This window comes from Syngnathoides biaculeatus, chromosome 22 (genome assembly GCF_019802595.1).
Source record: "Syngnathoides biaculeatus isolate LvHL_M chromosome 22, ASM1980259v1, whole genome shotgun sequence".
Classification (NCBI taxonomy): Eukaryota; Metazoa; Chordata; class Actinopteri; order Syngnathiformes; family Syngnathidae; genus Syngnathoides; species Syngnathoides biaculeatus.
The window spans coordinates 11,624,023-11,651,228 of record NC_084661.1 but is presented as its reverse complement, the minus strand read 5'-3'; the positions used below and the strand labels follow the sequence as shown (position 1 = coordinate 11,651,228).

Genomic DNA, 27,206 nt, shown 5'->3' with positions numbered 1-27,206 from the left:
AACAAAGAATGACTCGATTAGCTTCCTCACCTGTGCAAATAATACCCTAAAAAAGGAGGAAAGTGGATGATGGATCGCCCGGTTTGCATCCCGCTGTCCATCTTGTCCATCCAGATTCTTGCCCAAAAGTGTAACGTGAAGCCGCGGCAAAATAAAGCTCCTCGTGCGGAAAACGACGTTCGAAAATGGCGCCCTGCCGCAGAGGGGGCGGCTGTGGGAGGAGAGGGTAGCTGTGTGTGGGGGTTGGGGGCGAGCTGCAGGATTTTCTTCTTTCTTCCCGACCCCCACGCTGTCGCCAAAAACCGTCCCCGCGTTTCGTCACCCAAACGCGGACATCCGCTTGTCGACCAGTCGGCCTTTGGAAGAGCGGGAGGACCGTGCGGGGCTGTGAACGCCCCGGAGAAATGCCCGCTTGTCGGTTGCGTCTCCCGGACGTCCCCATCCCCCACATCCCGGTTGTTTTTCTTCCACGACAGCTCCAAAATCTCCCTTCCGCCGTCCATTCTCTTCTGTCGTCCGCCTCGGAGCTATCTCTCCTCCGCACGTTGTCCCTATTTTTTTTTTTTTTAATTTATTTTTAATTTTTATTTTTATCCCCACAGCGAGGCACGGAGCCCCGGCGTGGCCGCGTCTCGTGGTAGGCAGGCGGGCTGTAGTGCGGGGGGCTTCCGCGGGAGAGCTGTGAAGAGGGGATCGCTCTCTCTTTTCTCCCCCGCCGCGGTGGAGAGAAGAAGGGGAGGAGGAGGAGGAGAAGGAGGGAAAGGAGGGGGAAGCCCACGCCACGCTGATAGTTTGGAGGGAGCCCCAGCGTGTTGCGTGTGCGCGCGCGCGCGCGCATTATGATGGTTGCTAGGAAATCCTTTCGATGTGTGAGGATGGGGAGCTGAGAACAAGGCAGCTGCGGCATATATGCAGCGAGGACCCTTCATTCCGCTTCAAAATATACAGTTTGGCTCTTTTCGAAGCTATAATGTTGGGATTTAGAGCTTTGTGTCCGTGCATATGTGCACGGGGGCTTTGAATAAATCTACACATACTTCGGGAAATTGCATTTTTCAAGGGATAAGGTGAGAGAGTCTCGAGGGGTCTTGGTTCCTCCGACCTTGATTGAGACAAGGTGCATGTTTTACATTGGAAAAATCGCACGCCAAACACAAATCTATCCCAAATTCCGTATCCTGGAATCATTTTGTCTGTTTACGCGCAAATGTACACAGGCGTGATACCTAAGCCTTTGTTAGTACACAGCTATTATTCTGCTGTGTGAAGGGCAAAAAGTGGATGGAAAAGTTGATTGTATCTTCTGCCGCCTAGTGGAAGAGTATTTAATTGTTCTTCTTGTCACTATACGTCGCCGGCATGGATAGATGAACAAAGATTCGTTCTTATTGAATATATATATATATTTTTTTTCAAACAAATAGTTTATTTCACTCTAAATTGTCCCTACGTGTGATTGTGAGTGCGGCTGTTTGGCTCGATGTGCCCTGTGATTGGCTGGCAACCGGTTCAGGGTGTACCCCGCCTCCTGCTCGTTGACAGCTGGGATAGGCTCCAGCACTCCCCGCGACCCTTGTGAGGATAAGCGGTGACAAAAATGGATGGATGGATAGTTTATTTCACTCTAAATTAACCTCTAGGTGTGATTGTGAGTGCGGCTGTTTGTCTCAATGTGCTCTGTGATTGGCTGGCAACCGGTTCAGTGTGTACCCCGCCTCCTGGCCGTTGACAGCTGGAATAGGCTCCAGTGCGCTCCGCGACCCTCGTGAGGATAAGCGGTGAAGAAAATGGATGGATGGATAGTTTATTTTTCCACATCACACTTGATGATCAGTTATGGTACACTAATGTGTTGTGACGCTATTTTCGCCATATCAGTGTATTGTTAATATAAAAAGTCTACACACCCCTGCTCAAATACCAGATCTTTGTGATATAAATAAAGAGATCAAGATAAAAATGCAAAAACTTTCTTCCACATTAATGTTATCTTTAATAACTGAATTGAGTAAAAATAAACAACTGAGTAAATGTGGTTGCACAACACCCTCCCCACACAGTGTATCTCATGTTGAATGGGATTCTCAACAGCAGTGCGTATAGTTTTAGCAACATTTTTGTGTGAGTACTATAGGTGTGTGTGTGTGTTAGTGGCGGTATTTTCAGATAAATCATTCGGCTCGCCGAGCAGTCAGTCCTCACCTATGTAAATGCACCCCCGAGGGCAACAGATTTATCAGCTTCACCCCCCACACTCGCATAAACACACACTTGCCCCACACCCAAACCCTCCCCACTGTCTCCTCCCCGCTCTCCGTGGCCCACTGTAACCCCCGTCCCCTCAGCGCAGAGATGGATGGCCCGTATCCTCTTTGTTTGGATGCAAATGGCCTTTAACCCCAAATTAATGGATAACTCCCTAGAATGGCCTCGAATAATACCGCACTCGAATGATGCACGCGCACTTTCAACTGAAGCCACATTGGAGATTTAATTATCAAGTCCATAAACGCAGAAAAAGCCACACTCATTTCCATATTTCTTACTGTAAACTGGAACCTCTAAGGTCTATGAAAGGAGACAAGAATGGAAGTCGAAATAAATTACTGAAATTGACCAAAATTAAAACTTAAAAGTACGTCAGTGATAGTGTAGGGCGGTGGTGTCGAACTCAAGGCCCGGGGGCCACATCCGGCCCACCGCATGATTTTACGTGCCCCGTGAAGGCAAATCATGTATATCAGCTTTCATGATTTTTGTATTAATCTGGAACAAAATTTAAAATTGTCACACCATAAATGACAGAGTTGAGATAGTGCAAGCATTTTTTGTATTTCGAAACATGAACAATACTTGGAAAAACCCATTAAGATTGATTTCTGATTGAAAACTAGTCCATAAAGTTCACCTGTAAATATCAAGAGGCAAAAGATTTTCATGGATTCACAGTCATAACGGCCCTCTGAGGAAAATCGTAACTACAATGTGGTCCGTGACCAAAAATTAGTTTGAGTGCCCTGGTGTAGTGGTACACACGCCTGACTTTGGTGCGGGCAGCGTGGGATTGATTCCCGCTCAATGATGGCATTGATATCTGCCCTGTAACTGACTGAGTGGCTACCAGTTCAGGTTATGGTTAGTCGTCCGCCTTTCACCCGATGTTGGCTGGATTAGGTTCCGGCTATCCTGTGACCCTTGTGAGGATAAGCGGCTTGGATAATGGATAGATGGAGAAACTTAGACTTTAATGTCAGTGATGAATGTTAAAGGTGGAATGTCGCACATCACAAGTTGGATGGCTTTGACCTCTCAAATTCGGTCTGACCTTTATCAGAGGTGGGCATGTGAGCCAAAATGTTTGCCTCACAGTTTTGATGTTCTGGGTTTGAATCTCGGCTCTGACCTGTGTGGATTTTTCACGTGTTCCCCATCTTTGTTGTCAATTCAGTGACTGCACTCGTGCATTCCGGCAATAGAGACTCTCCACGGTTTACACTTTAGCCACAGGTACATATGAAATTATAAATGTATGTAAGTAATATGTATTACGTGTACGGTAAATCGTGTATTGGTACAGTTTTGTGGCAGCTGGCTGGATCCCGCTACGTACCAGCAAACGATGACATGAGACGACATGCCTTTTTTTGATTGGCCTTTACATTTACAACATTAGGATGCCGTTTATCACCATTTCAAATTTCATATTTTAGTAGTAGTTTGAGAATATTCCACAACGCGCGACAGGTCAGTCACGTTCGGCCATGTTGCTCGATGGGCCTCCGCAGTCTGCTGGCTGGACTCTGGGTATCGCTTGAAAATGGCGCATTCACGACCAGCACGATATGCTGATGTCACATGACAGGTCGGCGCCAAAACTTTTGTGCAGCTTTCAAGACATCTTCCTCCATTTTTGCTGCTGTATTTCCGTATCGCTCCAGCAATTTTTTTTTAATGCCTTCATCTGTTTTATTTCGCGATGTGACGAGTGTTCCCTAAATCAATTCAAAAAGCCCACTCAGAAGTACCACAAACCGAAGAGGAGAAAAAAAAAAAAAACCTTCTTTGCCAGCATTTATAGTGGAGAAGTATCACATTGTTGTAATTCTATTTTTATTTTATGTGCACTTGTTTGAACTTTCGCTCCTCGTTGGATCCTGTGCCAAAATGTCGGGAGATGATGACAGGCGCTCGGCGTTGAACATGAAGCGGGGTGTAGGAACAGTGATATAGATATGATCCCCTCACCCCCCCCCCCTATTAGCAGCGGCGCCATGCTGCTCCACAACATTACCGCAGCACTAAAATTTTATTTTAGTAGGCCTGCTCACTCAGGTTGATCAAGAAGAGAAAAATAACAGTGTGGGGGTGGCTTGAAGGCGTGCATCAGTATTCATACGCAATATTTTTCTACCGTGTATACCTGTCAGCCTGTGAGCGCAATCAATGAAGACCCACCCCCCCATCCCCCGCCCCCGCTTCTCGATCTGCCTCATGTCGGTAGCATAGGAGCAGACGGCTTTATGTCAAAATTCATCTAGGGAAGAGGCCACTTGTTGCTCGAGATGACGAAAGCTGGCCGAGGGAAGTCGACTGTGTGTGTGTATGTGTGGGTGTGTGTGTTCGGGGGGGTCGTTTTATACAAGTATGATGGATGTTCTAATACATCTACCTTATGTATAATTCCCCCTACAACATGTGAAATAAACAGAGCTGTTGTTAAGGATACATCTGCCTAAGATGATAAGAAAAACGGGTGACTAGTTTTGCAGATGTGGGCCGTGGAGTGTATTTTTTTTTTTTTTTTTTAGGTTATGAGTGTGTGTGTTCCATTGTTTCACATGACAAAACCTGGCATTGGAACAAGGGTGTGAAGACTTAATAGCCACTCTACCTAATGTCAAAATGGGCATCGGTGGGCCAATATAACACGTAATAAACCAATTACACCTCCCAACCGTAGCTTTGGGCGTATTCAAAGTTTTGAAAACATGTAACGTTTATCAATCGCAAGTCTGTTTTCTCATCTTAATCAATGGAATATTCAAACGTGAACATTTGACCGCATGAACTTTTGCTCAACTCCAGGTCATCCGTCGCCGCTCATACTGTCACGTTCACGCGGTCCCATGATCAACAGAGGGTGTGTGGAAGTGATTTTTTTTTTTTCTTACACAGTGCAACAATTACCATATTTAAGATGACTTATTGCTTATTGGATGATTTGAAATAGCATATAACTGACCTTACGCTAACCTAGGGGTGGGAAAAGTATGGCGCGTGGGAAGACATATGGACTCCTGTTCTTTCTTCACCAAGCATTTCCATTTTGCATATTTGTTGCATTAATTTAGCTGATAAATTTCCATGGCTTATGACCAAACAGAAATGTCACAAAAAATGAATGTACACGTTTATTAATTAAGTTTGTAACTTCTGCCATGTTGGGGAAAAGCATTCATTTATTTCGCCTATCCTCGTGCAGAATGTCACTGACATGGATAGATGAACAAATGTAGATTTTTTTGTTACGAATAAATAATCATTTTTGAGAGCAATTTAAGTAAAACCAGAATCACCTTTATTTTTCAATAAATTTTCTAACACACAAGGAATTTGTCTCCAGGAGTTGGAAATTGGCTAATTTTCACCGTATCTTTCGCAACACACTTGGAAAGGAATGGCAAGTCCCCAGCAAATTTGAAATAAAAATGTACATTTTTAAATTTCTTTCAAAGGCGGCACAGTGAATCAGCTGGTAGAGCGTTGGCCTCACGGTTCTGAGGACCCGGGTTCAATCCCTGGCCCGCCTGTGTGGAGTTGGCGTGCTCTTCCCCGTGCATGCGTGGGTTTCCTCCGGGCACTCCGGTTTCCTCCCACATCCCAAAAACATGCAACATTATTTGGACACACTAAATTGCCCCTAGGTGTGATTGCCAGTGCGGCTGTGTATCTCCATGTGCCCTGCGATTGGCTGGCAACCTGTCCAGGGTGTACACCCCGCCTCCTGCCCGTTCACAGCTGGGATGGGCTCCAGCCCTCCTTGGGACCCTCGTGAGGATAAGCAGCAAAGAATATAGATGGATAATTTAAAATATTGCTCCACCTTCCCAATAAGAAAACAATTTATAGTTCACTTTCTTAAAGAAGTCAAACAACTGATGCCACGTTCCCGAAGATGAACGTTCATAAAGAGAAGACAAACTTGTGGTATATCAGTTCATACTTTCCCAAAAAGAAGACAAACAATTGATCTACTATCCTAAAAAATACAAGCTACAGATTCTGTTGTATTTTCCAAAAAGGAAATCATTTTAACTCAATTTCCATTTCACTAAATCAGCTCTGCCTTGCACACAAGCGGTCCATTTAGCATTTTCCTGTACCAAACGCGAACCCAACCTCAGTCTTGGAAAATAAGTTAGTTACTCCTCTCGCATTTATATAGTTTCACAATTAAGAACCAGCCCCTCGATAGATTGATAACATATACACAGTTTTTCTGCTTGGATTCTGAGCCATGCGGGTCACGGTTAGCCGCAAAAGTCAAATACAGACAACTGGAGTGTTACTGTTTGTTGAAAACAAGACTCGAGCTATTTCAATTTTAAAGTTATGCACAGTTAGGCAACAAATGACACCCCGAAACGACTAGAGTAAAACTGACTTGACCCACTTTTTGAGTCCAAATGATGGTATCAGCCCGGAGTTGACCTTTGACCCTCCCACATGGTCACTTGCAACACACACACTTCCCTTATTCCTCGGCGAGGCCGTGACCGAGATCTCATGATTGGCCCCGGACCGGCCCGCGCTACTTCGCGTGACGCCGCTGCAGATGTGGAGGGCAATGGCGGGGGTGAATTCTAAAAGGGAGAAAAGACGTTTTTGTTTTTTTTTACATTTTATTGAAATGATTGGAAGACTGCTAAGGGAGAGGGGGGGGGGGTGACATGGAGAACAAGTGGACTCGTCAGCAGGCAGTGAGAAGAGGAGGGGGCTGACAAAGCTAGCTTTGTCACTGTTCCGGCTGCTCCATTAGCAGCTGCAATGTAAAAAAAAAAAGAAAATTGAATGGAGGGACGATGGTATGGGTGGTGGGCAAGGGGTCTTATTGCCACGGCTTGACATTAAAGTGATGTCTCTGTTTGTCTCTTGAGCACAACGCGTTTAAATGCTGCCGCGTCCGATATGCATATACGTACGTGTCACATAACTCACAGAGACGTACAGTGTGGTCGATCCGCTCTAAAAGGGAACCACTGTGCGTCCAGTGATGTCATCGTCTTTTAGGACGCATTAGAAAATGTGTGGGAAGATGAACGATTTTAGTGGACTGGCAAGAAGTCACATCCCAGGATGCTTTGCTGTCTTAGCTCACCCCCTTTTGTGGCTGCGGTAACGCGCCTATGGGGACCTCTAAAAACCCGTGCGTTATTGTGTGTTTGTGTGTGTCTCCTGCGTACGACGCAGACTTGCATCTTAGGCAAACGACGGCCACTCTCCAGTAATCTCGTGACCGTGTAAAGACTGCGGCGGCGCACTTTTTCGAGTCCAGTGCCACCTTGAAGTGTTTGCCGTTTGCCAAAAAAGAAGCTGGAAGCTAAAATTGGAACCAGAGGCAAGTTTAGCATCTGATTCTTAACCTATCACAGCTGTGTCACACGCACATACGCACGTGCACATAAGTATCACATACGCGTGCATTCTTTCAGGGGTACCAACAGTTTTACAGCACATAGCAAATGACAAGCGTCAGATGTAAATCCGCTATATTTGTCCAAGTTTATCATGATCAACGGCAGTCACTGTACAGTGAAAATAAAAGTTTTCTAAATTTGACACGGCACTGAGAACTGTTGTTAACAATGCTGCCTGAACATTCAGTGTAACTCCTCGCAATCATATATTCCTTATCATCTGCAAGGAGCTGAGGTGTCTATAGAGCTCGTCACCATTTTCACAGCGCCATATTGCCGGTCAAACAGATATTGTGGGAGACACTGACCCTGAAGATAATATTTACAATACCCGAGACCTGTTGTGCTGTTGGTTGTCACAACAGACGAGACAGATATTCAAAGAGATCATTCGATGGATTACCAGCTGAAAAGATCGATTGATTTTGGCAATTAAACGGGATAGATGGTGCCCAACCAAAATACACACTGTGTAGCAATCGCTTCATTTCAAGGAGGAATTATTCTTGTGAATCCCAAATTACCAAGAAGTATTTATAATGTCATGTTGGCTCATTTGAGAACAATGTGTATTTAAAAAAAAAAAAAAAAACAAAACTGTCCATTGCAGAAGTTTACGAAGGTTAAGTGTGGCCACAATCCCTTTCGTGGACGTTCCGTGGAGATGACTCCGTCCTCTTTTTTTTTTTTTTTTTTTGCAATCATAGTTAATGAATGGAAGTTTGTGTAAAACCAGGGGTCATCTATGTAAATATTGGTATTTGTATTGAATACTAGCCGAAAAGATCGATGGATTCCGGCAAAGGTTAATGTGTGGCCGAACACACTTCCGCGTTCACGAGCCGTCAACCTGTCACTATGTGGGATATATTCCTGATTGAAAACAGATCCAGCAACGAAGTATTTGTATGCGTCCAGACTTTTATACGCTTTCAAACTCTTCCGTATAAGTCTCGATGACTTCCTCACCAGATCCATGTGAAGATTCAGTTGTCCAATACAACTGGAAGTGGGTTAACAGTCCACTTTCTTATCGGCAAAAACACCGACTTCGGCATTAAATACGGGTCCTCTATGCCAAGTTTATCAAATTGTTCCACGTACATTGGTTTATTTTCACCTTCTACAGTAAATGTCTAACGGTATCGGACAAGACTCTAGGCGTCGTGCTATAAGACATATTTCCGTGTTGTCTCCAACCGACTTAGCATTGTACAATGCTTTGCTAGACCGGCAATATGGCGACTTAAACAAAAGTCACGTGATTTTATGACGTAGGTGCACGAGCTCTATACTGTACAGACTTCCTTGTACAGTGTATCTGGCAGTGCATTTTGTATTGCCCCCAGGTGACCGAGAACATTCGACTGATCCGTAGTGTTAGAAAAACAGTTACATTTTTCTTAATACTGTTTAATGATTTCAATAGTGTATGTTTTTTTTTTTTTTTGAAAGTACAATTTTAAAGCGTGCTATTTTCCTCATTTGAAAAAAGCACGACAGTTTTTAGTCGGAGGTTGAACCGGATGAATAGTGTTGATGATTAGCGATACAAGCGATTTCAACACGACATAGTTTTCCATCTCTGCACGTTTTCAGCATTTATATTCAAACATGGAAAAAAAAACAATCAGGGTATTTAAAGCTTATCCCCAAAATGTTTTTTTAAGACAACATTGTATTGTTTTCTCAGAAGCTGCCTTGTTTAGTGATGAATATTACAGATGTTTCCTGCGTCCATGCGCTTGCCGCATAATGATAAGGCCCACTGCGAATACGCTGGACATTTGACTATTTCAAGCCTCTCTCAGCCTTCAAAGCCGAATCTTTTTCTTGCCCTGAGAAAAAGGGAATGGAATTCCACAAATATGTATTTATGTATGAGAACAACCTGACATGTGTAAGGACTGCACCACTGAAGAATGTTTAGCCAACACAGCAAGAGAAAGAGGGAGAACTTTCGCGGTAAACGGGCCTTGGTCGAGATTGTTCTAATGAGGAGCACGGGGTCGAGTTTCAGGGCTGCAGGCGTTCCGAGTTTGACTGAACGCACCACAATTGTTCCTCATCAGAGTTGAAATAGATGGATGGGGTGAGTATGTGGATGGCATCTATTTAACCATTCAGTCAGGGGTCAGTTTGAGCGCGCTCTCCTGTTACAGCTCGGTTGAAAAACAAGGATCGGGATGTGGTGAGGGGAGTGGGGGCGGGTGGCGGCGGCGGTGGGGGGGAGCGAGCATTCAGATTATGACAGGAAGAAAACACGAGGAGCTTCCGTGAGCTCCAGCAGAGGAATTTTTAAATCAAACAGATGTCTTAACGGGTCTGTCTGGAACGCTTGTCGAGCTTTTCTGTTCCTGTTCGCTTTCTTGCCAAAAAGTTCTGCGAGAACTGATATGATGGGCACTTGAAGATTTCTTTTTTTGATAAATCGCAAGCGTGTTTTTTTTTTTTTTTTAATATGCTTTTAAAGACAAATGGGTGGAAATCAGTGTTTATGTTGTTTGAAGTGTCCACAAAACCAAACCAAAAAAAAAAAAAAAGTATACAAAGAGGGACAAAATCAAGCGGAATCTCAAGGGTCTGATACAGTGCGTTCTGGGAAAGTGGTCGAAGTCCAATTTGTCAGCAGAAACTTTTCGCATATTATTCCCTCGGGAAATAACATCTTGTCAGTAATATCTTAACATTCCTGACTGTCATGCAAGTGTAAAATAAAATGTATGCTGCAGCTAAAACCAGTGGCACGCAAAGGGATGGGTGAACGGGGCGGTGGGCCCCGTGCTTCCACCCATGGGGGGGGGGGATCCAAACGAAATTCAGTCCGCGTCAGTCGTATGCATTGGAACTAATATTAATAACCTAATATTCGTACATTCATCCATCCATCCATTGTCCGTGTCGCTTATTCTCACGAAGGCCGGGGTGATACTACCTGTGTCTTTTGCAATGTAGTGGTTCACTGTTACAGTCAAATATAAATGGGCTTCTAAACGGGCGAGGAAGATCTTGACACATTCCTCTCCTTTTCATCAATCATCGTGACACAAAACCATTCGGAACGTCGTGTGCGTGTGTGCGTGCGTGTGCATGCACGTGTGTGACGGCTTCAGTGTGCTGAAGAGTTTTGTACTTTCAATGGAATAAGTTCTGGTTTGGAATAGAACGACAACGTGAGCTTGGCAGGATTATTTAAAAGGAGTTGCCTGTTGGGGCCTGTAAAGGAACGATTTTTTAGTTGTTGTTGTTGTTGGATGGTATCTGGTTAATTCTGTTTCTTAGGCATTTTTCCTTTTCACTTTATTATATCACGCTTGATTGGCCCTGAAGACTGTGAGATGTCAATAGTAATACTTTATATTTGTGTAGTGCAGTGGCGCCATGTGATATCAATTTAATGTTCTGCATTGACATGAATTGAAATGCCACGAGTGCGTTCCGACATCCCCTGAAAAAAAGTTTCTAGAATAAGAAAAACAGCACTTTGCATCATTGTAATTTATTTAAAAAAAAAAAAAACACATTGTAATGACTTAAATAGAATATAAAGAATGAAAGCCATTTTTGCTACTTTTTTGGGGGGACATCGTAGAGCTCCTTCTGGTGTGCTCACCTGGGATAAGAATAATACGGACATAAACACGAAGAAGAGTTTCATGACGTAGTTAGTAAGCTGCAGTAAAATGAGTCATTTTTCACAGAGAATAAGAATAAATGCCTGAGAGTATTTTTCTGTTGCAGCACGTGTTGCTAAACTGTTTTCAAATGTGTACTTAAAGGGTTGTGGCTCACTGAAACAATTTGTTAACCCATCAATAGCTTTTTTTGATTGTTTGTTAGCATTAAGCTAATCTCTTTGTCATGGAGTTGTCTTTGTTAGATGTTTAGTTTGACAGTAAACGTCAAGTGTGTGTGGCAATAAACAGCTCGAGACCTCTTTTTGTTGAATTGTTCACGATGTGGCAAACCGCCACTTGTTGTGAGTTGACGCGAGTGCACTGACACCATACAGCAATCTTTTTTTAAAATATTTTTTGCTGACAAGTCAAAGCAATAAATAAATAAATGGGCCAAGTGACAGATTGTATCTTGAAAACTCTTAAATCGGGTCACTCGTACCGCAAGAAGCCATCATATAACCAGTTTGAAGCGTGTAGAAGTCGTAGCGTAGAGTACTCTGCTCAACTCTACAGATTCCAACGACATTTTCAGAACACCTTCAAACTATTGTCCTGGAGTCACTGTTGGTCATAAACTGTACAACTGGCCTTCATTTTATGAGCGCCTACCTGATTTAATATGACGTATCAAAAATTCCATCTTTTACAAAAATGTTTTAACCCTTAAATTAATTTAGGTATATGTTAATTTATGTGGCTTGCAGTGGAGTAGAACAGCACTGCATCGTGTGGAAAGGTGTGTCTAATAATTTAACTTGTTTGTGCACAAAAATTTGAAAATAAAAAAAAACAAACCTGTCAGTTCAACCAAACCCCACCATTACGTCATCACACGCAATGGGATGAACTCCCTTCCATTTGAATTATAATGGAGGAAACCAGTTTCTCTTTTTTGTGTGTGGCTTTTTTTTTTTTGGGGGGGGGGGGGGGGGTTGCGGTATGGGAACTGCAACCCAAATATTAAAATCGCAGTCTCTACCCCTCCTTAATGCATGTACGCATCTCGGGCCTCTCGGGCCTCTCGGGCACGCCCCTGCGTTCCGGACGTGGCCACGCAGGGGTTAACGTGACGGTGACGTGGTGCTGTTGGAGCGGTGACCCCGCGGGGGCAGCTGGCGGGGGCTGCGATAGAGAAAGAAGGTGGGGGGGTTGTGGGCGTACGGGGGTGGGTTACTGTTTTGAAAATGCAGGGAGGAAGAAGAGTGCTACGAACACCTCGTTTCTTGCAATGATTTCTCTGCTTGTCGTTTGTTTTACGCTTCCACTTAAAACGTAAAAGTGGCCCGGAAATTGTTTGTCATTTTTAAAACAATTTTTTTTTAATAGCACAATTGTGTGCGATCGTTACGACTCGGCAAAGCAGGGTCTCACACACACACATTCATGCTCCCCCCCCCCCCCCCCCCACACACTCCCTTTTCGAAGCGTGAGGCAAATTCACTTTTAACGCGCAAACTTGTCCGGACCGCTTGGTAGTGATCAAAGGCTGGGGGGTTGAAAGTGCGTGGAAAAAGCCGTGGACTTTAACGCCCATGCTAAATGTTTATAGTTCTCCTCCAATTGGGCCAGCGCGTACGCGTCTGCGTCCAAAACGCTTGTAAAAGCTCATGCATCGGGGGGTTTGCTTCGTCTTTAACGGTGGCTGAACTCTGACCTCCGGACGGAAGTTAGATCTATCACTGGGTAAACTATTAATCAAGAAATGACATGCGAAGTGGTGACTTTTGTCCGAGCATTCGCGACGAGTGATGCGCAAATGTACACGTTTCATGCACGATGGGGTCGTGCGCGTGATGATAGTTTTAGGCCTCGCGAACCTAGACCGGCGACAACTTTTAATCATATTTGCAAACAAAACAACGCTGCGTAATATTTGCCAGCAGGAGTGGAAGTGGGTGTAACGCTCACAATGATGTGCGTTTGCCACCTCCCAAAAAGAAAAAAAAAAAAAGAATTGAGAAAGCTGCAAGGAGAGAAGGTAGAGGGAGTGAGATTCTGTCTTGCCATTGCTTCTATTGTGTGAGAGAGCGTGACATAAATTTACCGGCGCACGGACGTCTCAGAGCCGAGCGTCCTCCGGATCCGGTGGGGAAAATCCCACGGCGTATATAAATTCAACAAAAGACGTGAGGAAGTGGAACTATTTAAGTTTGAGGAGATGTGCGCAGGCTTTCCGGATAGTTGATGGTGCAACTTGAAAGTTTTGTCAAGAGACAAGAAGCTGTTTTTATAGGTAGGTGTTTTATATTTATTTTTGCTCAAATGGAGATTGAAGTCGATTTACTATTTGTAAAATTTGTTAATATGTCTAAATTAGCATGCGTAATTAGTTACATCTCGACATTGTGCTCTTCCAATAACTAAACGGGATGTTTTTTTTTTTTTTTGGTTTTGTTCTGTTTGCATTTCAGCATTTCCTTATAAATGGCTGCCAATTTGGTCAATGCAAATGGACAGATGGATGCTTTATGGCCCTTGCGTGGCAAATTTGTCTTGGAAATCGAGTAAATGTTGGAAGGTTTATCAATTTGGGGCCTCTCGGGGGCAATGCGGTGTCACGAAGTGGCACGTACGTACCGATTCAACCATGTCAAATGTGCTCTCCCTTTTTGAGTTTGCATCATATAGGCTGGGCACGAGGCTGTGTTACGCCGAGCTATTTATCTGCATCTCACGCTCTCGCTCTCGCACACACACACACACACGCACCCAAATGTTATCGTAACCATCGCGATGCACACCACTGCTTCCCTCAGCCTCATTTTGACCTTTAAAACCAACTAGTCAGCATCACTCCCTCCAAAAACTGGAGGCTCAAACACCCCGAATAACCATTATCACACATTTTTCATTTAGTTATTTATTCGAATGAATGAGGTGGTACAGATCCAAAATCATTTGTGTTGTACAAATTACAGTAAAAAGATGATCATTATTTACTTTATGCATAGGTACAATTCATTGAATAACATGGAAAGGCCATCTACTCTACATGATAAATATCAACACAACGGAAAAATAATAATAATGTGCTATTCAGAACCATAATAATGAATGCGTGGATAAAGAAGTGCAAAATTCTGATAATTTTGAGCCGATTTGTGCAGTTAGGGCTGACCAAATGCGCCGTGCTGCATTTTTGAAACTATATCAAAAGGTTTAAAAATTCAGGATAAGATTATTCAGGATTTTCAGATTATTTTAATCTTCTGTGCAGTCAACATAGTGATTGGGTAATTTCCTGATACATTTGTGTACAGTTCAATTGTATTCAACTTCTAAGTACAACTCATTTGATCTTTTAGAATTGTTTACAAACATTTAGGTACAGTGTTTACTCTTACACGATGCAAATGAATGGGAACATTTAAGTAGAGTTTATCTTAATTGAGCGCAGTTTTATTGTTCAAAATGTGTATAATGTTTTACTGACTTTTTAAAAAAATCCAATATGGTACATTTAAATGCACTTCGGTTGTATTTAACTTCATTTGCATTTAATCTTTTAGAACCATTTACTTTCCAGCTCTTATTTAGGAACAATATTTACTTAATTTAATTTAATTATCATTGAAGTACATTTTTTATCCTAAATTTATGAACAATGCCAATATTCAAGCTGTGTATCATGTTACAGCGTGTTATTTTATTTTTGTTATAGAGTATACTACATTTAAGTTGTATTTAACTTTTAAATAGATTTACATTTAATATTTTGGAATTATTTATTTTCAAACTTTTTGACTGTTTTAATTTATTTTTCATTGAAGTACATTTTTAATCCTAAATTTACGAACAATGTCAATATTCAAGCTGTGTATGTTACGGTGTCTTATTTTATTTTTGTTATAGAGTATTATACATTTAAGTTGCATTTAACTTTTAAGTAGATTTACATTTAATATTTTGGAATTATTTATTTTCAAACTTTTTTACTACTTTAATTTAATTATCATTGAAGTAAATTTTTTGAATCCTCAATTTATGAACAATGTTAATATTCAGACTGGCCATTTAAGGTGTATTTAACTTTTAAGTAGATTTACATTAAATATTTTGGAATTATTTATTTTAAAACTTTTAATTTTGGTACATTTGAATTGAATCATTAAGTATAGTCTCCCCTATATTTAAGTGGTTTTAATGTTTCAGTTGTACATAATGTTAGTGGGTTACAATAATATTTACTATAAACTATAATATACTATAAAGCCCATGGCTTATATTTGCATTTTAATGGCAGTCATGATAGTAATTCTTGCAGTGGAGTATTTTTTGTGAAGTTGTACTTGGTGTAAAAAGTTTGACAAGCACTGCCGGAAAGTGAAAGTTTCCCAAAATGAATTTTGAATGGGTCCGCTGAAGCAAACAGCTTTTGTTGAAATAATTCAAAGAATCTTCCAAAAATGAGTGTTGTGTTGCACGGGGGTCACGTGACCTTTTGACCCCAGAGTGGCCTATAGATCCACTCCTCTAAACCCAACCCAAACATTCCTGGACATTTTAGAGTTTAGTAAAACATGTTTGTAATCTTCGGTTAAGACGCTTGAGCGAGTTTCATTTTCTTTACATTTCACCCCCGCGAGGAAAATATTTGCGAAATGTCGCGAGCGGTCCCAGCGTTTGTTCAAGTCACGCCGCCGACCAGAAACGCCATCGCATTTTCGAAATTTCGTGTCGAGTGTACCGTGTAAACACACGCAAGACAACACGCTATGGCCATAAATCCCAACGATAATTACAGCTTCTACCTGCATGTTTTGATGGCCCATAAATAGACGCCGGTGTCGTCTCCGCGCGGGCCTGGAGCTGATTACAGTTGGATATATATCTGTGTGACAGGTACTAATTTGGCGCCCAACCCTTCTCCACGTTCTACCGCCATCTATCTCTTCTTCATCGTCTCCGTCCCACGGACAGACGTATGAATTTAGTCGCCACGAGCGTCTCTGGTTTTCATTTGTCCGCGTGATCGCGAGCACCAGCGTGAATCCCAGGAAAGGTCACGTCGCCTTTGCGTCCAGTCGTGTCTTTTCACTGGGGCGATATTTTACTGCGTCAGCCATCGGAATAGTATGAAAAAAAATCATGCCGTCTGGCATTGTTTTGTTTTTTTTTATTTTATTTCCACACATAAGGCTTTTTCGGTAATCGAATATCTTTCTTTTGTCTCGCGAAATGGCCGCACCACTTTGGGGGGGGGGAGCCCGCTCCCAAATGAACGGCTGTTTGGTAATTCGATCAGAAATAGGGGTCGGCTGCCTTTCCTTGAGTGGCACCCGCGGAGTCGCACCCCACACCCTCCTACCCCCTCCGCATTTGGACCTCGTTTAAATCCGGCATGTTTCCCGCTGGCTGTGAATTAGGACTTTTTTAAAGGGGTCTTATTTAGACATTTCAAAAAAAGTTTGGTCATTTAATATTAAGGGAGGCTGGAATGGCACCTACTTTAAGTTAATTTAGCCACTTGCTGGTAATGTGCAGGAAATATTTTATTCGCCTACTTCCAGAAACTAGATGTGGACTTGAATGGCCCAATGGAGACTGTGTTAGTGTGTGTGTGTGTGTGTGTGTGTGTCTGTGTGTGTCATACTGCATCATACTCATTTTTTTTTTTTTAATTTACCTCCATTACAGAGGCAAAATATTCAGAACATCATAGTGGATCAAGCAAATTGATCCTTCGATGCTCATCGGTGTCTCTGCATACACGCTCACTAGACTCGCCGCTTTATTAGGTACATTAACACAATCTGATCCAGTACAAAAGATGCGACAGAGATTGTAATGCTGCTTTTGGACTTCATTATAATGTGATGAAAGTCAAGATGAAGTGGATTAATCGACGATGCCGATTTCTTTTTTTTTTGCACAGCCAAGTACAGCGGTCTCCAACTTTTTTCCCCCAACAGAACAGTTTCACGTTTAGACCAATTTCAACTTGAATGAGAACATATAATTAAAAATACAATTGTAAGAGGAGATGCCAAAAAATCACACAGTTGACGACGAGTCGACTTCAAGTTTTAAATGTCGATGCGGGACAGTTAAGACGCTGAGTCGATTAATCGGTTCAACCCCTATTGGGGAGGCGAAATATTATGAAAACTATCCTATATAGACCATTTAACATGCTTTATCATGTTCATATATAGATGGACCTTCTAATCTCACTGGCCAATTTATTAGGTACATCATCTGCACAATCTAATGTAATGTAGTACAAAATAAGACGATAATCAATTGTGGTGCTAAGAGATATTTTTCAGCTCGTGCTGGGCTTTATTGTATTTGTTCGAGTTGTCTTTACACAGGTATACACAGTGCTTGTATTGGCTGGCATTTTATAACTTAAGTTACAGCCAACGATAGCCTAGAGCTACTTTTAATATATATATTTTGGTCAGGTATCAGGGGGGAAATATCAGACGCACCTCTCGGTGCAGTTTCGCACTAATGGAAACAATAAGGTAAAAAGTCATATTTAAGAAGTGAGAGAGCACTATGTTTTAATTCAAATGTACTTTATTGAGTAACCATCTTGGCGTGCTCTATCTAGCGAGCTGCCCAGGACGTGCAGGAGTGTAAGGAGGGGGGTGCGGGGGGGGGGGCAACCCCCTATAGAACAGAAAGCCGCGAGGGGAAGGCGGAAAGTGTCAGTCAGGGACGCTCCACTGCTTGAGGACAATCCTAGCGCAGGACCGCTGTGTTTCAAGAGCAATCAGTCAATCCGCATTAATTATCTTGCAAACTGCCCCCCCACCCCACCCCCGCCGCACCCCACCCCACTACTGCCCAATTGCCCACCCACCCCCACCCCCGGCACGCGGGCTTTGGGAGGCAGTGACATACAAACACACACAAGCCCACATTAGGTGGGGGAAAATGTAGAATAGCTATCTTAAAAAAAAAAAAAAAAAAAAAAAAATTCCATATATGTAATGAATATTTCTTTTTTGATTGCTTAAAGTGATGCTGATGACAACAGCAAAAAATAAATAAATATGCAAGTTGACAAATATGTTTTTTTTTGTTTTGTTTTTTTTACTTCCTTAGACATAAGAGTTGGGATTCTCCTGTTTGGGATTAAGTTTGGAAAAACTCTCCACGTAAGTCATGAAATGTTTCAATGTAAACCGATGTGACCGCAACGATTGCAAGACTTTCATTGTTCTTTCATCAACGTATTTTGCAATCACCATTTAGCCATTCTGTATACAAACAATGTTTAGGGTGAGATAAAGGTTATTTCCCATGTGCTCTTGTAGCGTATACACTGTAGTTTACAAGGTGAATACTTTGATTACATACTGTGATGTATATGCATTTTTTTTAACCTCCCAAGACATATAAGATTATCATTCAATGTTTATTTTAGGTTTATATTTTGACCAACTTGTCACCATATAAGTAATAAAATCTTTACCTGCACATTTGCCATAACATTCTATGGCATTAATTACATTTTCTAAAGCATATCACGAATTATAATTTCTCAAGAAGCAATTCGACGTAGTCTCTGTTGTATATTTTAGTTTTGCACAGCACACACAAAACTGAATCACTTTGTTAATTAGCATTCACTGACTCATATGCTGTATAAAAACAATTTTGGGGATAAAAAAAACATCTATACTCTATGTACATTTTTAACTTCAGACCTAGAAAAATGACATTTGTTTTAATTATATTCTTCCTTTATTCGATCCAACTATCATAGATGTAGTTAATGTAAAGGAATACAGAAGAATAGTACGAGTCATCAGCGTATTTACACTCTCATTTTTTTATTTAGCATGATTTAATTCCGTTAATTATATACTGTAGCCGTGCAACTTGGGAGATGAATTACGTTTCACTTGCCATGTGCAGCTGCAACCAATTCGGGTTGCACAACCATGCAGTTTGCACTGTGAACATATGAAAATTGTACACTGTATGTGTATTTTTTAACTACCCGAGACCTAAAAGTTTGGGATAGGGAAGTCAGTGTTTTATTTTTTATTTTTTGGGCGGAGGGGATGGGATTTTGATCAACTGTTATATATGGTAAAATGTAAATTGTATATATATTTATGCATGGCTATAACTATTTATTTCATGTGTTTTTTCAATTGCTGTACTGAAGGGCTACACAAAAAAATTTCAGGGGGAGAAGTAAACTTCATTTTCCACGTTCTGGCTTCACACATTACACCCTGCAGGTCACATTTTGTATGTGGCAAATTATACAGCCGCATATAGCAAATGACATATATGCAGCATTATGTATATATTCACTAAGTGCAACGTTGTGGAATGCGCGACGCTATTTTAATAGGCAAACGGGGCAGAGATGATCTAATTATAGGCCTAATAAATCTACTGCCCCCCCACTACATTTTCTTTAAATTACAGGCCTATATGTAATTAATTCTCCGATAAAAATCATTTTCTGCACTCGCCAAGGCACATACAGTGTATATAGTCATCTTGTGGTTGTACGGATATCTGCGGCAGTGTTTTGTTTGGGCTCGGACCAAAGCAAACGTTCGCGTCTATTTCAGGCGTTTATATTTCCGTTTGTCAGGACATAAAAAATGGCTTGAATATATCCATCGCTGAAATGTGGAATTCTTTTTTTTTTAGAGATTCAAAGAAAGAATGAAAGAAAATAGGAGCAGACACGCGCTGCACTCGCGGATCGTGGCGAATCTGAAATGCAGAACGTACTGCGCGCTTGAGCTGCAACACGGTATACACGTCCTTGCGGGTTATGTGGAGCACGTTTCCGTGGACGATCTCGAAAGGTGTGTGGCGGTGGCAGCAGCCCTGCACGACTCACTTTGAAAAAGTGGCCATCCTTCGTCCGCTCCGCTCGCACAAAAACTTTTGCCGGGACCCCCGCGCGTTCGGTCGGCTCCTCTCCCGGCTGCGCGTCGCCTCGTGTTCTCCTCGTCGTTTCCCTAAACACAAACTTGTTGTTCTTGCACCGAGCCCCTCTACATTTCATTCGGCGTGTAATTTCCCCCCTTTTTACGGTATTCTCTTTGATTTAGTCACTCTTGACTCTCCTTTTGCTCTGGGGGCCAACCCGGGTTTCGTGAGAGGGGGGGGGGGGCCTTGAAACGGCTCCTCCTTATCTCCTTTCATCGTTCGGCGCGGGTCGCCTTGAAACCGCGGGGGCAGTAATTGCTTTTTTCAGGCAGCCCAGTGCGGACTGGCCAGCAGCCAATCAGAGCCTTGTTTACACTCCGTGATGGACAGCGTCCTGGCAGCGTGCCAGCCAATCGGGAGGCGCGTTAGTGGCCGGAGCCGCGTTTAACCCTTCAAGTGCCAGTGTCAACAAAGCCGGACGCGAATTCTGTATTAGCTTGTGGCAATTCATGTATTTCGACGTGCAAGCATACAAGGCCACGTTCACTTTTAATGGGCTAAATTATTAGCATAAAGAAAGCTAACATGGTGTACAGTAAGTGTAGAAGACACCTTGTGTGAACGCGTGAGTCGAGAGCCCAACAGACATAAACGCATTAAAACGGCAAACTCAAAACTTTGTTATGTGTGTTATATGTGGGTGAAGGTATGAGAAGTATTTAAATTGAACTACAGGAACTTGTTTCAGAGAAAGATATATAGTCAACATACAAGTACTGATTCGTCACTGTCATCTACTTAGTAAAAAAGGTTAAGCTACGTACACTGAAATGGCCTTAAATTGGACATTTAATACTTATTTTGACACAACAGAAGAAAAGACACCGAATAGTTTTCATTGTTTACTGCGTTTTATAGCGCTTGTACTGTGAACACAAATAAGCTAGCTAGCAATGACCTAAGCTTTGCTAAGCTAACAAATAAATGCTAAATTAGCTATGGATAACTTTAAGAAATGTTTTTGACTCGGATGTGTTTTTTCCAGACTAGATGGGAGAATTTTTGAATGCCAGAAGCTGTTGGTTTTAAGGGCTAGTACAAGATACAACGCATTTGCCACAAATTATTCTTGGAGCTGACAATTCTCTCGAATAACGCCACGGATCGTGAATATTTTTGCCAGATCTGCGACGTCATTGTCGTTAACGGTCCCTGGTTCGTGTTTTTTCACACTTTATAAGTCCCCAAGATCTCAGTCAATTCATCAAAATCTCAACGGCAGTTGACGTCTTTTTACATGTGGAGGTCGTAAAAGGTAACTCGCCTCAGATGGAGTCAAGGTAAAAAGAAAAAAACTCATCTGAAAAGTAAATATTCAAGTACAGATACCTGAAACATCTACTTATGTATGTTTTTCATTACTTTCTGCCACTTCAAATGATCACATAGCCAATACCATTGTCGGTAATGAAAATATTGTTATTTATGTTGAATTATTTTTGAGTTGTCAACATGAAATTGTCATGCTCGGTACATCTGTTCACTGGAATTACCTGAAATGAGACTGCAGCCTTTTTTTTTTTTTTTTTTAGATTGATTATAAGAATCAATATCTCAATTATCAGCAGAGCACACGCGAGGAATTTGCCTCCTTTGACAAAAGTGCACAGATTTCAAACTTAAGGCCCGCGGGCCACCACATGTTATTTTACATGGATTGCGAAAGTTTGGCGCATGCTGTTCAATGATTGATGATGATACTAGATTAGATTTTTTTTCTTGTGTTTTTCAAGGGGCACAATGATGCTCAAGACTAACTCAAGGAGCTCATTAACATGTTGAATATGTTAAAAGCGCCAATCCGGCTGACGAATAGGGAGCGTTGGCCACCATCTGATAGGCGGCCGGCTTGAGAGCAAACAGCAGGGTGACGGAAGATTCCAGCAGAGGTCAGACAAGCAGGCGAGGCTCCTTGTGGGGTTGATGCCGCTAAACTTAAACGCAAAGAAAAGCCCTGATCGATTTTGGCAGTGGTGAAAGCTAACAGCTACAGCGTTGTCACGAGGAGAGATGTTTCTAATATTTATATATATTTTTACTTCGCAGTGAGGCGCAGTGTTCTTTGGATTTAGGAACCCCACTGATAAACACGCTGTATTAATAAATACACCATAAACAGCACTATTGTATGTGAAAAGGAGTTAAAATGGTTCATAGACGTGACACGCAAGTGACATTCTCATGGAAACAATTTTTTATTTTTGAATTTTATACCTGTTGTTAATCAATTCATCCTTTTTCCTAACCGCTTATCCCCACAAGGATCGCAGGGGTGCCAGCGCCTCTCCTAGCTATCTTAGGGCAGGAGGCAGGGTACACCCTGAACTTGTTGTTTTCAATCAATATATACTGTACACTCAATTGATATTTAAAAAAAAAAGGAAATGGTGAAGATAAATGCTTATGAAACCATAAATGAACAACTCACAACTTTTTCTTTTTACTGGAATTTTTTTTTTTTTAATCCGTTGCGCAGGAAACATGAAATAGACACTTTGGCCGCAGGATCGGATGTGGAGGGCCGGATCTGGCCCCCGGGCCTTGCGTTGACCTCCGCTCTCCATTATGTAGTAAACGTGGGATAGAAAGCGGGGTAGCTGGGCAACAGGAGAGCTGCACGTTGCAATACAGAAGCGAATAGTTGAGAATTCAGCGGGCCTCTGTAGTACTTGTGGGGATGCACGGTGCTCTCAGGAGGGCTTCAAATCGAATCGCGAGCCATTTCCCTCCTCGACTGCAGGAAGGGCCCCATTGGCTCGGACGGACAGCCAATGGTGACGCGTGTTTACCGATGACTGGGAGGGAGGGTGCTTGTATGTGCGTGTGTGTGTGTGTGTGTGTGTGTGTGTGTGTGCGCGTGTAGAGAAACCTAGGGTGGGGTAAAGGCGGATGGAAGGCTGGGTGGGGGGTTTGGTGCGAGGGCATGGGGGGGGGGGGGGGGGAAGCGCCTCACGGGCACGCTTTCACATTGTCGTCCTCAAACCAGTAGGCGCGCGCGTTCACCCTCCCCGCACACTGACTCCCCCTCCCCACCCTCCTCCCCGTCCTCCTCCTCCTCCCGGCGTGTCTGAGTCCCCGGCTGCATGAACGGGTCTCGATTCACTACAAGCCCGAACTTCTACGGCGCGTCTGTGCCATACCTCCAGTGAGCGCACAGCACAGTGTGCAGCAGCAGCAGCATAGGATGTAATCAATCCCACATGTTTCATCTCTGCGACTCGGGGATTTTCACTTTGTATGAATTTTTTTTTCTCTCCCTCGTCTGTGATACTCTTCCTTTTAGCCACCACTCGCCATACAAGGGATATAAGTTACCAGTAAGTAACAAATGTGTTTTCTGTTTTTTGTTTTTTTTTTTTCATTTTTACTAACGTGAGTTATTTTTTTATCCCCATGGCTGGCATGATAGGATCGTTTAAATGCAACGTTTCAATCATACTAAGGTGCATTGATTTAGAAAATAAAAAATATATACACTATTGTAGATTAAAACTTATCCACTCTTCCCTCAGTAATGTTTTTAGGGTGGTTATAGCACAAAAATGGGAGTCTTGCTGTACAGTATTGAAGACTTCTCGTGTTACCTTTCGACTGCTCCAGGTTTCCTGTCTTTGATTCATTCATTAAATTAGTTTTAAAAATGATGGATTGTATTCACTACATATTTTTATTTGATTATCGTGCGTTCACGTGTTTTTTTCGAGGGGGGGGGATAAAATAAATGTAAAAAAAAAAACCCCATTAAAGATAACTTGACTCCCACGTAAGTAGTTCCCTCTTTGTCACGGTGCGCCGGCTGAGCTGACGCCGGGCTTCCTTGGCCTCGGCTGGGCTTGGTCTCTCCCGTTGAGCCGCCCCTCTGGACGGCCTGGATTAAGTGTCGCGGTTACGCTTTGTGACTTGACTTTATTGCCGAATCGTTGGAAGTTGTGGGTTTACATTTGAACTCGGGCGATTTGGTAATGTCATCCATTTTCTGATGTTTTTCTTCAACGGTTCAGTAAATTGTGATTTAATTTTTGTATTGCTATTCCCCGCATCGTGATGAGTCGTGTTACAGCACGACGCCAGATGCGATTTTTGTCACTTTTGCCACATCTTGTTGCATATTAACTTATTTTTTTTGCAAGTTTTTAATCTGTGCAACAATGTAGTTGTCGCGTAGTATAGTGAACGTGTGTATGTGTGTGTGACCCTGAGGTGTGCGTGCGTGTACGAGTCCGTCTCTCTCCTCTCTCTCTCTCTCACACACACACGCACTCACACACCCACACAGCACACTACATTGCTTCCAAATGGTCATTTTCTTTGACTCAAATATATATAAACGAGATCCACTCACGTCGTCGTGTTTGCGTGGCGTACAATAACACGAGACGTAGAATCAGCTTGTTAAAATGTAGCCGGAGTGGCTCTCTGTTTACACGGAACGTAAACACAAAGACGTGTGTTTAGGGCTCGGGAGGCAGGAAAAAAAAAACCTGCAAAAAAAAAAAAAAATGTATAGACTGATGTCAGAGCAGAGTTGTTTATGGTGGCTGTCCCGTGGAGAAAGACCATTGTTTCGAATCCACGCAGGAACAAGGGAGAGTCCATTTCGCTCTCCTGTCGTGCGCTTCGTTGCACTTCTCCCCCTTCTGATCACAATCGATATTTTCTCCACGCAAAAAAACACTAAAGCATTGGGTTGTCACTTTCAAAAGGAGGCCTGTGTTTTATTGTTATTATTTTTATTTGTTTTAACATGCATGCACTTGAAAGCATATTGACGCACATTAAGTTACGCAACTTCAAAAGTGCCCCCTTGGTTTAAAAAAGTTCTCCGGTGCACGCTTTTATGTTCTTTAGCTTAAAAGCATTTGATCCACTAGAGAATATACATTTTTTTTCTTTGTCCTCCGGTTCCTGGGAGGTTCTATCTGCAGCTCTAGATGGACACTGAAAGGCCCAATAGGTGAGTCCCCGTCTGAGCGTCACAGGGAGCCCAATTTAAGTAAATGACCCGGGCTATAAGGCATACATATAAAGTCGATGATTTCCTACTATTTCACTGTTTATTGCCACGCTACCCATCGCACCGAGGCATAAAGGTGATTTGATTTGTGATTACGCTGCTCGCTGCGTGTGCTGCACACACACACACACACACACACACACACACACACATGGCACTCGCCGTCGTTACACACGTTGATGGAAATGTGCTTTCATTGAGGTTGCCACACAAGGAACGAGCACGGTTGCATCTACTGTAAAGAGCTGAAAAAGAAGGGGAATACGTTCGAAGGCGAGATAAATTATTGCATTAAAAACAATACCGAAAGAAGCAATTGTATTATTTTTTGTTGTTGTTGTTTTTTTTTTTTTTAGTTTTCACCAGTGTCCATCTTCTCATGCACGCGCGGGTTTTTATGAGAAGTGGGAGAACAAATGCAATTTGATCAGTGTAAACAAAGTGACGTCTGAGCACGGTTGGGGGTGCACTTTGCAGAACAATGGTCATAATTTAGGGCGACAACGGCTTCTGCGTGATTTTCGTCATATTTGAATGCTGGCCCAGATTGTTTTTCCGTCCGAACAATCGAAGCGGAGCCTTCTTTTTTTTTTTTTTATTTTTTTATTTTTTTTTTTTTTTTTTTTTACATGATGGATGCATGCATATAAGAAGCTGATGGTTTGCATTTAGGACCAAGGGAGGGGGGCTAAAATCGACCGTGCACGTTGAAACCAAGTGTTGTTCGTGGTGGACATCAGCACACCTTATATGTTTCTCATTAAGTGAAGGAAGGATTTAGTGCGAAAAGCGTCTGAATTTCCTTTGTGTGTGTGCGTGGGTGTGTGTGTGTGTGTGTTTCTTTCAAAAGCGAGATCTGATTGTGTGTGCGTGTGTGTTTATCATGCGAACACGAGCAGCGACTGTATGTCAGTCGAGTCTTTTCTGCATGGCTCCGTCCCAGCTTGACTCATTATTGTCAGAGCTTTGACGTGTCTCCTGCCTTCTCCTTTGTAGGAGATGACGGGGACTCACTTTCCACCCTGCCAAGCCAAAACTCCGCTCAATGCGAGCGGATCCCGAAGTTCATAAAGGGGATTATTTGCATCTGGGCGCCTGAGACCTTCGGTGCCTCCGGATTTTACTTCGGATTTGGGATTTATCGCTTTCTCGCGCGGATGGAAAGCCGTGATTTCGCTCCCCCGCACCACCTCCTGACGGAGCGGAGCGCGCTGGTTCACAGCGCCGCGTCTCGGATGGCGTCAGGCGGCCACAGCTCCGTCCAGCACCCCGCTCACTTCCAGCCGGGGAAGTATTACTCGTCCCATCTCTCCATGGCTCCGCACTCAGGTCAGTTTTGCATGAAATCCTCTTTTATGGATGCGAATACATACGAGAAATACAAAATAAAAACAAAAGGAGGAAAAATACGGACAAACTTTAGGAACATTGGTGTGGTGAGAAAAAGACAGCTGGTTTGATTGACAGACACGAGTTGCTTCTCAAATCTGTTGGCCACATGATCTCTCTACTTTCATGCATTTAATTAGTTGCTTAGTCAATTAATACTGTACCTTTACGTCCATTTCAAAAATCATCCATTTATCACACGTGGATTAATAATTTGGTTTCCACTGGCGTAATCTTGTCCTACATTTATATAATTCATCAATTAGTAAAGTACTCATCATTGTCATTCGACGTAATTAATTAAGATTGGGTAATGCCACCGCTTACACCTTCCATTAAACAATAAATGAAAGCTATTAACCGTGCTCGTCCCAGTGCACGACGGTCATGTATAGCAGCTTTTGGGTTCGGTTCTGGTGGGCTGATGCATGTTGCCAAAGTGCGCGTCGTAGCGTCGGGGGGGAGGTGTGTGTGTGTGTGTGGGGGGGGGGGTGCGGTCGCTGCTTCGAG

At 42.7% G+C, this 27,206-nt stretch overlaps 1 protein-coding gene across 4 annotated transcripts in view; it reads left to right on the top strand.

Moving 5' to 3' along the window:
• The window catches only part of bahcc1b (BAH domain and coiled-coil containing 1b), a 111,959-nt gene that overhangs the window by 24,378 nt on the left and 60,375 nt on the right, over nucleotides 1-27,206 (top strand). The window contains exons 1-2 of one of the 4 annotated variants that reach the window (XM_061810939.1): nucleotides 13,482-13,610; nucleotides 26,304-26,636. In XM_061810939.1, coding sequence (XP_061666923.1) covers nucleotides 13,562-13,610; nucleotides 26,304-26,636 — 382 coding nt within the window. In that variant the 5' untranslated portion in view covers nucleotides 13,482-13,561. Of the gene's footprint in view, nucleotides 1-13,481; nucleotides 13,611-23,404; nucleotides 23,611-25,222; nucleotides 25,248-26,303; nucleotides 26,637-27,206 lie in introns of those variants that run through there. The other 3 variants (XM_061810940.1, XM_061810941.1, XM_061810938.1) reach the window with 3 other exon arrangements.